The 11,961-nt window shown below is 42.8% G+C and overlaps 1 protein-coding gene across 1 annotated transcript; it reads right to left on the reverse strand.

Moving 5' to 3' along the window:
- Positions 1-1,806: 1,806 nt before the first annotated feature.
- LOC144493106 (chymotrypsin-like protease CTRL-1) lies at positions 1,807-11,628 on the reverse strand. Its single transcript, XM_078212007.1, has 7 exons — positions 11,523-11,628; positions 10,112-10,215; positions 9,392-9,471; positions 7,000-7,081; positions 4,686-4,869; positions 4,451-4,578; positions 1,807-1,965 (listed from the first exon to the last, which is right to left on the reverse strand). Exons 1-7 carry the CDS (start codon positions 11,626-11,628, stop codon positions 1,807-1,809), a joined length of 843 nt encoding a protein of 280 aa, XP_078068133.1.
- Between the last annotated feature and the right edge of the window lie 333 nt (positions 11,629-11,961).

The following is an 11,961-nucleotide window of genomic DNA, read 5'->3' on the forward strand; positions in this document are numbered from 1 at the left end:
AGCATGCCCACAAATACTTCTAGAATTGCAGCACTAATTTTGTGTCTTCACTCTTTCAGGCACGTGTGTTTTACTTCCAGCATAAGTGAAGGAATGTTAGGACTACCAAGTCGATTCGAGTCCATTTTTTCATAAGGCAGGACCATTCTTACATTACAACAGTGACTAGAGGTAGTGACCTAGTGGTATTGTCACTGGACTAGTAATCCAGAGTAATTCTCTGGGGGCCTGGGTTCGAATCTCACCTTGGCAGATGGTGAAATTTGAATTCAATAAAGTCTTAGGAAAACCATAAAACAAATATTGTTAAAAACCAATCACTAATCCTATCCTTGCCTGGTCTGGCCGACAGATCCACAACAATGAGGTTGACTCTTAAACTGTTCTTGTAGGCGGCTCAGTTCAAGGGAAATTAGGGATGAGCGACACCCACATCCAATGAATAAAAACAATTCAAATACAATTAATTGCTGTAAAACACTATGTGGTGTCTTAAGGTTGTGTCTACTTTCTTGACTTTTCAGCTCTTTGGGCGCTGTGGCATACATTGTGAAGTGTTTATGCCATCACAGCTTCCTTCGCGGGACGGTTGTCTCCGGCGCAGTTAGACCTCCCTGATGCCCTTCTGTTTCTCATCCTCTTCTTCCGTTAGGTACACAAAACAAGGAAAGCCATCAACTCATTTCTGCCATTTGCAAAAGCAAATGTCAGTGCCAACATTGCCACTTCATCAGCCTTAATCAGAATGATAGAAATCAGGAAAGTAAGATGAAAATCTCATGCAGATCATAAAATGGTACCAGGAATGAAGGACTTAATGATATCAATAGGCTGAGATTGTTCTACTTAGAGCAGGGAAGGTTTAATAAAAATGTTGAAAATTACAAGGGGTTTGTCAGAGTACAGAGGAAGAAACTGTTTCCAGAGGTAGGAGGGTCAGGAGTCAGGGAACGCAGATTTAAGATAATTGACAAAAGGACCAGGGGTAGATGGGGAGAACTTTCCTTTGCAGTGGATTTTTGCGATCTGGAATGTGCTGCATGTGAGAAAGATCAAAGGAGATTCCGCAGTAATTTCCAAAGGGAATTGGACAAAGGGAAAAAAAAGTGGGACTTTGGGGAAGGGTAACGAATAAGGACAATTTGATAGTTCTGTCAAAGAATCAGCAGAGACATAATTGCCGGAATTTTACCAGCTCGCCTGCTCGAGGCGCGTAAGATCCCGCCCGAGGCCAACGGAGAATGCCATTCTGTAAGCCTCACCCGCCCCGATTCTGGGGCAGGAGTGCCAGTAAAATTCCAACAAATAGCCTGAATGGTCTCCTTCTGGGCTGTAAGATTCAATAAAGTGCTCCCAGCAACCTTCAGGCAGAGCTCTTGAAATCCATACTTGTGACTGATAGTCCTAGACACCCATTTTGAATGAGAATAAACTCTACGCTATGAGGCAGGAACACTGGCATTACTGTCGAAATGGGGATTTCATTTCAATCTTAGCACTTAAACAGAAAAGTGCTTGAAGTGTAAATTGGGTCAAAACCTAACTTTACAGATTACTGCCACCTTTTCCAATCGGTCCTGTTGACCTTGTGTCTGAAATGTAGATGTTACCAGTCTGAACATTTGTGCTGATTTGTTTTTGGCTCCAGTGTGTGTTCCGATCCTGGTTGGAGCAGTTCAATATTTGGAGTTGATGTTTGTTCAGTCACTCAGTGTAAATTAAAACAACTGAAGAAGAGGAAAACAGAATGCAGGCACATGGTTTATTAATTTATTAACTCATTATGTCCCAGGGAGGTTAAAGTCATTAGTAATTAATGTATCGATCAACAAATGAGCGCAATTTGGAAACGCGGGCGTAAACTGCAGGACTGTACGTATTACAGTTCACCGTTCCCCAAGAAACAATGCCAACCAGGTTCCAGCCGGTATTCCCATAACAAACAAGAGGACCACCAGAGTCACCCTGCAATTTAAAAAGAAAGGAAAATCCTATCATTCCTTAGCAAAATGAAATTTGAGTAAACATCACTATAAAACTTACTGGCTGTACCTATCTTCATTTCAAAAGGCATTAGGAACATAGGAACAAGAATAGGCCATTCAGCCCCTTGAGCCTGCTCTGCCATTCAATAAGATATGGCTGATTTGTGGCCTAACTCCATGTACCTGTCCTAGGCCCATATCCCTGGATACCCCTGCTCAATAAAAAAATGTCTATCCCAAACTTAAACCTAACAATTGAACCAGCATCCACCTCCACCATTCTGTGTGTAGAAGTGTTTTCTAACATCCCTCCTGAATGGCTTGGTCCTAATTTCTAAATTATGACCCCTGGCTCTAGAGCCATTGTAAGGAGTCTAACAACACTAGGTTAAAGTCCAACAGTTTTATTTGGTAGCAAACGCCACTAGCTTTCGGAGCGCTGCTCCTTCGTCAGATGGAGTGGAAATCCACTCCATGATGAAGATGGAGAGATTTCCACTCCATCTGACGAAGGAGCAGCGCTCCGAAAGCTAGTGGCTTTTGCTATCAAATAAACCTGTTGGACTTTAACCTGGTGTTGTTAGACTCCTTATTGTGTTTACCCCAGTCCAACGCCGGCATCTCCACAGCAAGAGCCATTGCCATTGAAAGTTATGTGATGTGCCAAATTTCCATTGGGAAGGGTAAACTAGCATGTTGGCCCAATTAAATTGAATTTTTGTCATTTTTGATTTTGTTTTCTCCAACAGTAGATTAATTTACATAAGAACATAAGAAATAGGAGCAGGAGTAGGCCATCTAGCCCCTCGAGCCTGCCCCGCCATTCAATAAGATCATGGCTGATCTGACGTGGATCAGTACCACTTACCCGCCTGATCCCCATAACCCTTAATTCCCTTACCGATCAGGAATCCATCCATCCGCGCTTTAAACATATTCAGCGAGGTAGCCTCCACCACCTCAGTGGGCAGAGAATTCCAGAGATTCACCACCCTCTGGGAGAAGAAGTTCCTCCTCAACTCTGTCTTAAACCGACCCCCCTTTATTTTGAGGCTGTGTCCTCTAGTTTTAACTTCCTTACTAAGTGGAAAGAATCTCTCCGCCTCCACCCTATCCAGCCCCCGCATTATCTTATAAGTCTCCATAAGATCCCCCCTCATCCTTCTAAACTCCAACGAGTACAAACCCAATCTCCTCAGCCTCTCCTCATAATCCAAACCCCTCATCTCCGGTATCAACCTGGTGAACCTTCTCTGCACTCCCTCCAATGCCAATATATCCTTCCTCATATAAGGGGACCAATACTGCACACAGTATTCCAGCTGCGGCCTCACCAATGCCCTGTACAGGTGCATCAAGACATCCCTGCTTTTATATTCTATCCCCTTCGCAATATAGGCCAACATCCCATTTGCCTTCTTGATCACCTGTTGTACCTGCAGACTGGGCTTTTGCGTCTCATGCACAAGGATCCCCAGGTCCCTTTGCACGGTAGCATGTTTTAATTTGTTTCCATTGAGATAATAATCCCATTTGTTATTATTTCCTCCAAAGTGTATAACCTCGCATTGCAATTTCCATTGCAAACTATTTAATAATGAATTAAATCATCAGCAATAAAAAACCTTACCAGTTAGTGACAAAGTTATTTCAGAAAGAGGAAGATAAGAACAAGGCAGCACTGAGGCCTGTGTTATCCCACCACTGTGGCTTCTCAGTGATGCTGCAGCCCACACAAAGAAGTGCAGGATATTCAGAGAAGATTGTATCATAGGCACAGATAGTTTAGTGTTGGTAATGAAATCTATTCTGGTTTGAAATCCCCTCACAGATCAGCTGACATGGACTTGAAATGGAACCAGTGATATCAGTTGAAGGTTATGGAATTCACTAAGCTCATCAGTCCCATAACTCAACTAAATGTCAAAATGCAACTCGAGCCAACGACAAAAGAAATCACATCTTATTGCACAGAATGATGGAAAAGACAGTGGTTAGCACTGCTGTCTCACAGTGCCAGGAATGCGGGTTCGATTGTGTCTTGGGTCACTGTCTGTGCAGAGTCTGCACGTTCTCCCCATGTCTGCATGGGTTTCCTCCGGATACTCCGGTTTTCTCCCATAATCCAAAAGACGCACTGATTAGGTGCATTGGCCATGCTAAATTCTTCCTCAGTGTACCCAAACAGGTGCCGGAGTGTGGCGACTAGGGGATTTTCACAGTAACTTCATTGCAGTGTGAATGTAAGCCTACTTGTGACACTAATAAATAAACTTTAAACTTAAAAGAAGATCATCTGAATAGATATTATGCTGCTTATTTAATTTCAACTACAGCTGTTTATTCCTGATCCACAGTAACAGTGATTTGAAGCTTTATTGTTTATAACCACCCCATCATCATCATTGTAGACCTCATCAGCCCGCTCAGATCTTTATAAACATCTAAAAGTTCATAGTGTTTACCTGGCAAGAGGAAGATCCAGAGGCACCAGCACAAATCATTATATCACTGATTTGATTCCCCCAGTACTGGCGACAGGTTTGTGGATCAATAATGGGAATATTGGTCTGCATCAGTTTGGTCGCAATGGCTTGGAGGAAATAAATAAGGGAAGTCAAGATTAATAACAAATATTTAGAAGTAGATCTGTCTGACTGCACTAAGTTGCATTAGAGAAGTACTTTATAATAATCTTACAGCCTCCAGGTACAGTCCTTCCCCATCCAGTTGTGATACACGTTGTGCCTTCTGGAATGTAGGCATTGGCAGTAACAAGTCTGATCGGAGAGACATAGTTACTTATACCGGCTGGTGAAGAGAGGCGGAGGAGAGTACAGTCATAGTTCATGTTGTAGGGGTTCCAGTAAGGATGAGTTATGACCTACAGCAAAGATATAAAATGTCACTTATTCATTCACCATTCTTCATGAATGGTGTTAAAATAGCTAAGGACAAAGCTGAAAGAGATTGAGGGTGGGATTCTCTGAATTTGCATAAAAACTGGAGTAAATCCCATTGTTTTTTTCAGAGGGATTTTCAAAATGAATTTCCCACACTCTGTGCACTGCAGAAAGCACTAGCGCGAATATCACTAATAATCAGTGGGCGGGGCCTAGTCCTGCTGGAGAGGCCGGTAGAATAGCGCTGAGTGGGCCACTGCGCATGCGCCGATCTGTCAGCGCCGAGATTGGTGCATGCGCAGTAGTCCCGCATTGCCAGCTTCCCGATCGCTGGCCAGCATGATCACTGGCCAACACAGCAACCCCGCATCGCTGGCCATGCGATCCCCCCAACACCTAATTGCTGTCCTCCTGGATGTGTCCAAGCCAGCCCTGACCCCACCCCCACCCACCCACAGCCCCCCGGCCTGTTTCGATCTCCCTCCCAGCAGTCCCTATCTCACCACCACCCCCTCCTTGCTGGAGTGAAATCATTAGCATAATTTATGCAGCTCCACACCGATTACTGGCGTGGAACTGACGGCGTCGGAAATCTGGCGGCCAGAGACGCGTGGAGGCCGTGGCGCCAGCGGGACACCCGCTACACGGCCTTCGCTTGAGTCTCCCGGCCCGCTGCGCTGTTAGAGCAGTGCAGCGGGCTGGGAGAATTGCTCCCTTAGAGTAGGTAATAGATTCAATGCCCAATTTATTCAACCAATGCAAAGCTATACTCAACAAAGCCAACAGCCAAAACAAAACGTATGTCAGAGAAAGTAGCGATTGAACAATCCAGTGCTTTGGTCAAACCACACCTTGAGCACTGTGCTCAGTTGTGGCTACCAAAATCAGGGGGAGACAGGATAGAGAAGAGCAAGCAAAATGCTGCCAATGCTGGAAACCTGACATAAAAACAGAAAAGAGGAGTCATTTGGATTCAAAAGGATAACACTGTTTTTCTCTCCAAAGATGCTGCCAGACCTGCTGAGTTTATCCAGCATTTTCTGCTTTTATTTGTGATATCCTGGTGTCAGGGGTCTGAATGATGAGAAAAGGCATGGACCAGTTTGAACTTTTCAGCCTGGAAAGACACCACTGGGAGGTGATCTTGTAGAGGTAGCCAAGATAGTAAACGACATAGAAAAGTTTAGGATGCTTTGAGGAAGTTGCAGGAATAAGCTAAGAAAAAAAGCCAAGCTAGTAAAATCTCATGGCCAGAATTCTCCAGTCTTGCCCGACCTGCTACTGCTGCCAGCGAGAATGGAGAATTTGGCGCTCAGCCAAATCTCTGTTCGCAGCAGCGGAACCGGATAATCCCAGCTGTGGGCAAGTTCGGAGAATTCTGGACAATATTAAAGTTCATAAGATGGAGTTCCTTTTCACACAGAGGGTGACTGACACCTGGAATAGACCTCTGAGCAGAGTGGGAGAGGAGAACATGCTGAAATAATTTAAGGAAAATTAAATGCCACAATAGGGAAGTCTAGGGTTGTTGACAAGGTGGGTTGAATGGCCCACCTTATCCATAAATATCTTGTATATATCATAGTTGAGACAGAGACGATGGGAAAGTGAGTTAGGAATTGTGAAATACATTGAAACTTCAGCTTATTAAGAAAATATGGTTTTAACCTATTTATAATTAAACCCGCGCTTCAAAATCAAGGTTCAGCAATTGTGAATCTCACTAAATCTTGAGCCCTCTTTGAAGCCAAAAAATATGTTCTGGACAATAGAATGGGGAGAAAATGGAAAAAATAATCTTAAAATCTCAGTAACATTATTGTCAGAATAATGTGGAATCCGCAGTGAGCAATGTGAATGGCAAAGAGAGGGCTGAATTCCTGCAGATGCATGTGGTTAAAAGAGCAAGGAAATATATTTCAAAAGCTCGATTTAGTTAACATCATGTCACTGGTAATAAAGTTGGACATTACAGCCTTGTGGATGTAAACTTTTCTGTGTTATATGATCCAAAGTAAAATATAATGCAAAGCATTTTAGAAGAGAATTTGCATTTGGAAATATCTTCATTCAATATACATGCAAATTGGAATGTATCAACAGGTACATACCTGGGAAACACTTTTGATTTGGACTGGTTCTGCTGAGGAATACATATCAAACTCTCCAAGCACAACATGATGATACCCAGGGCTATTTTAAAAAAAAAGCATTTGTAATGTTCATGTGTGGTTAGTGTTTTACTTGTCACAAATGTTCTCTGGGCTGAATTGTCACAAATGGGCTGAATTATATGGGCACGGTGGTCCCCACTCCTCCAGTTAAAAAAGTTAGTGGGGCGCGGGGTGAGAGTAGCCCAGGAGAAGAACAGCTGCCTCACAGTCATTTATTAGTGAATTGGCAGTAAATAAGTGAAATAATACTCCCTCCAGCACCGAGGGGAATGATGGCCAGTGCTGGTACTGCATGCAGGCGATGAGGAGGCAAATTGCAATGTTTAGGGGTCAGCAAGGAGGATGTGGGTCAAGGTTTAAGACTTCATGGGGGAGGGGAACCTGGGTGGGGGAGGATTACACCCCAGTTAAGAAGAGACTCCCCTCCCTCCACCTGCATTAATTGTCCACTTAAGTTGGGCCCACTACTGGGTGATCTATCTGACACTACCCCTCCTGCAGTAGAGGTAGGAGCAGGTGGATAGATGGCAAGAATGCTCCCAGTGGCCTTCAAGCCAATAGGAGAGCATTAAAGGAACCCCAAGCACTGCAGCCAAGCAGCAATCCAATTTTTAATTTTTAATTTAATTTTTTACTGTTCTCTACCTTTTATTTCTTTATTGTCTTTCTTCATTTTTCTCCCCCCCCCCCCACTCTTTCCCCCTACGTTATCCCCCTTCCCTTCCCTTTTCTCCCCCTTTTCTAAATTTTACCTCTGTCCCATCCATTCCCCCCCCCCAACATCTTAACATAACAACATAAGAACATAAGAAATAGGAGCAGGAGTAGGCCATCTAGCCCCTCGAGCCTGCCCCGCCATTCAATAAGATCATCTTCATCTGTCACAGCTTACCCTCTGATTTTAGCTTCTCTGCCGTTTGGCCATTCACACCCTTTATTCTCTCTGTGGATTGCCATTAGCAGTCTTTTACCCTGGTTCCTGTGGCTATGACTCATCTTTCATTCCCCCACTCTGCAATATAAATATCTCCCACTTTCTATGCCTTTTAGCTTTGACAAAGGGTCAACTGGACTCGAAACATCAGCTTTTTTCTCTCCTTACAGATGCTGCCAGACCTGCTGAGATTTTCCAGCATTTTCTCTTTTGGTTGCTGGTTAGGCCATGCTAAATCCTCCCTCAGTGTACCTGAACAAGTGCTGGAGTGTGGTGACTAGCGAATTTTCACAGCAACTTAAGTGTTAATGTGAGCCTATTTGTGACACTAATAAATAAACTTTAAAACCTTAACTTTTAAAAAAAAGAGGGTGCTTTACTTGTCACTCACTAAAAGAATTGTAAATACTTCTGAAATGGATGAAGTTCACTTTGCTTCACAGGGAACCACTTTAATATATAAACATTGGAATAATCTGAAGATGAAAAGTTGGTAAATTAAATAGTATCGCTCGATGGTATTAGTCTAACAAGTCAGCCGGATGATGTGCTGCTTCCTAATTTTCCCTTTGCTGGGAGCCTTAAACGTCATGTTTGTGTGACCCCATGGAGACCGGTGGGAAACTTTGCACTTGTTAACGGACCTGATAGTGTTTATTCCCCCACCTTCTCTTCAGCTACAGTATTAGATTATCATAGCACAGGCTATATAAAACTCAGTGCTTTTTCTGGATTACTCACAGAAGGAGCAGCTAGAGAGTGGTTCACTCATCCTTTTCTGGGTGTTGACATATACGGGAAATGATGTCGAAGCTGCCACTTATCTCTATTCACCGGAAAGAAATGCCTTAACCTCTTTAAATGTCAGCTTCGTGCATTCCAATTGTGGGCAGTACTTGCATTGTTCAACAGGCTCAGAAGCATTCTGAGCGATATTGGCCAGAATTCCCCAACCTTGCCCACGGCTCGGATTCTCCAGTCCCGCTGCAGTGAATGGAGATTTGGCTGAGCGCCAAATTCTCCATTCTCGCTGGCAGCCACAGCAGAGTGTGCGAGAATGGAGAATTCCAGTAATTATAACTACCACAGGGCAAACTAAACTTAAGGATAGTTTTGTTCGGTGCACTGGTATCCAGTCAGATGAAGCTGGGAGTCTGCAAACATTGTCTTGCACCCAACTTGAGAGACTGAAAGAATCAGAATTGGCTCCAAGAAGTGAATAGTGCTCCAGCAGAATGTCTCCTCAACCAGAAAATAAATCTGATGACTGGAGATTGGTGTTATGTTTCTGTGCTCCATGACAAATGAGCACATGAATATGGGGTCTGAATTAGGCGTTTCTCACAGTTAGATATCTCTAATTTAAACATGGATAGCCTGATCTCAAAAACTTACTTAAAATTGCAGTGAGCAGCAGTGATAACCCAGTTCTGAGTTATTAAAGAGCCTCCGCAGAAATGGCGTCCATAATAGTCCTGTGAGGAAGGGTTCATAGAGACGACAATTAAATCAGAGCAGCTTAAAAGGTATAAAAATGCTGGAAATCTGAAATAAAAACAAAATGCTGAAAATACTCAGCTGATCAGGCAGCATCAATGGAGAGATCTGATGAAAGGTCATCAAAAAATTATTTCTCTCTCCACAGGTGCTGCCTGACCTACTGAATATGTGCAGCACTTTCTGGCTTTATTTGAACTTAAATATACTTTTGCTACAAGCAGGAGAGAAAGTAGACCTTGTTTCGTCCATTTTCTACAAATGATTTCTCAACTTATAATCGGTTCCACACAAACAAAACACACGGCAAGTGGTTAGAACATCCTTTTAATCATCCCCGGTGAGTGTCTGAAACCAGTGTTAGGCCCATTGCCTTTGCAAATGGAGGTTTAATGCCTGCCTCATACTTCCTTTGCTAAAGTTTACTTTGGGTCTTGAAGATGTCAAACCAACAGTCCTAAGAAGAGCTCACTAGAGGCCACTGCCAAATAGAAAAGTTACAAAGTTCTGATTCGATGTTTGTGAATATGTGGTAGCTAAATATGTGTCTACCCGAGATTTCATTGTAAATGATGTTCTATTATTCTACGAGATAAGCTATAATATAATTAATGTTACCTGCAGGGAGACCTGCCATGGCCAGGATCCCGGTTTAGCAACCTGTCCATTAACAATTCTGGAAGTATAAGTTTCAGTGGGGTCGACTGATGGAGCACCGGCAACTGCAAAAACATTTTTATTAATAGCAAAAAATATTTTCATTTATTTTCCTTTTATAAAAGAACTGAATGTCAGCATTTGTCTTTTTAACAAGGACTTGATTAACAAGATTGCATTTATATTTCTACTGAGTCTCCTGTGAGTTTGTGGAATGTGGCAGTATTGACTTAGTAAGAAGTCTCACAACACCAGGTTAAAGTCCAACAGGTTTATTTGGTAGCAAACGCCACTAGCTCTTGGAGCGCTGCTCCTTCGTCAGGTGAGTGGGGGATCTGTTCACAAATCTGTTTGTTAGCAGATCTCCCACTCACCTGACGAAGGAGCAGCGCTCTGAAAGCTAGTGGCGTTTGCTACCAAATAAACCTGTTGGACTTTAACCTGGTGTTGTGAGACTTCTTACTGTGTTTACCCCAGTCCAACGCCGGCATCTCCACATCAGTATTGACTTACCCAGTGAACATTCTTCAAATTAAAAGCATTCTAGCTGTTCCACCAAATCCAACTGAAGTTGCTAAAAACCAAGAATTATTTCAACTTGAACATATATTTTGTGTGAATGAAAGCGATTGCATCACATAAAACTAATGCACGTTTGGCAGTGAGACACCAAGGATTTCCTTCAATATAGGAATTAAAATAATTGTTAGTTAATATTTTCACATAAAAGATCAAATTGTTTTATTGGAGCTATCTCTTACCAGCTGTTACTGTTGTGATAGCGAGACAGACAATCCAAAAAAAAGCCATTCTTGCCTTTCTTGTTTGGTTGCTGTCTGCTCATGCTAGCTGCCTTTTACAATTTTTGTTCAGCTGTTAGCGATATCTGGAACTGATACGGAATATTAATTCACCAATTAGACGATAGCCATGGAGGTAGATTACCGAAACCAACATATATTGGACACGTTTGTTCAGTTAGAATGCTCTGATCAAAATACTTTTCTAATTCAGGTGGGAAAGAAAATAAGCCTCCTATGTGGCAAAATTGGTCATTTTTATTTACTTTTATTGCATCTCCATTGCTCCTGAATTAATTCACTTTTTCACTTACTTTCACTGACAAAGCGTCATTTGCTTCTTCCCCCTTTTCAGCCCATTTGCCACTGAAACCCTACGATGGCTTTGTTATCTCCAGACTTGACTATTCTGATGTCCTCCTGGCCAGCCTCCTATTTTTCACAGGCTTCAACTCATTCAAAACTCTACCACACATATCCTATCCCACAACAAGACCCTCTCATCCATTGTCTCTATCTTTGCTGTCTGAGCCACATTGGCACCTGGTCCTTCAGCACCTCAGACATAAAACTCTCTTCCTTGTGTTTAAAGTCCTTCATGGCTCTGCCCTTCCGATCTTCTACAGCCTCATACAACCCCTGAACTCTCCATTCCTCTAACCGTAGTCTTTTGTGCATTGTCCCACATTGGTGACCCTGCTACATAGGCTCTAGGCTTTGGAATGTCTTTCCTAAATTCCTCTGCCTCTCCTTCTGCCCTTTGTTGTTGTTTCTCACTGTGTATACTTCCTCCTTTATCACCACTCCTCCACCTTGCTACTTCCACCATCCTGTAGCTGAGAGGACATTTAGCCAAATACCCTTTAAGATGCTCGCAACTGTAAATCCCATTTGAAGGTTTTCACTCCTGTTAAGGACCAGACAAGAAACTCCAAAGTATTTTCTGAAGTTAGTCTAGATCCTAACTTTTACATTTGATTTTTGGCATTACGGTGAGCATAAGGTGTTTCA

Source organism: Mustelus asterias, chromosome 4, assembly GCF_964213995.1.
Source record: "Mustelus asterias chromosome 4, sMusAst1.hap1.1, whole genome shotgun sequence".
Lineage (NCBI taxonomy): Eukaryota > Metazoa > Chordata > Chondrichthyes > Carcharhiniformes > Triakidae > Mustelus > Mustelus asterias.

What these genes read in the sequence shown, in the direction of transcription:
- LOC144493106 (XM_078212007.1), bottom strand. Translation starts at nt 11,628, where the DNA reads ATGCACAAAAGACTACGGTTAGAGGAATGGAGAGTTCAGGGGTTGTAT. An exon ending in AAATCAAAAGTGTTTCCCAG is followed by an intron (nt 4,870 to 6,999) that starts GTATGTACCTGT and finishes TCTTTGCTGTAG; the next exon opens with GTCATAACTCATCCTTACTG. An exon ending in AAGGACTGTACCTGGAGGCT is followed by an intron (nt 4,579 to 4,685) that starts GTAAGATTATTA and finishes ATTTCCTCCAAG; the next exon opens with CCATTGCGACCAAACTGATG.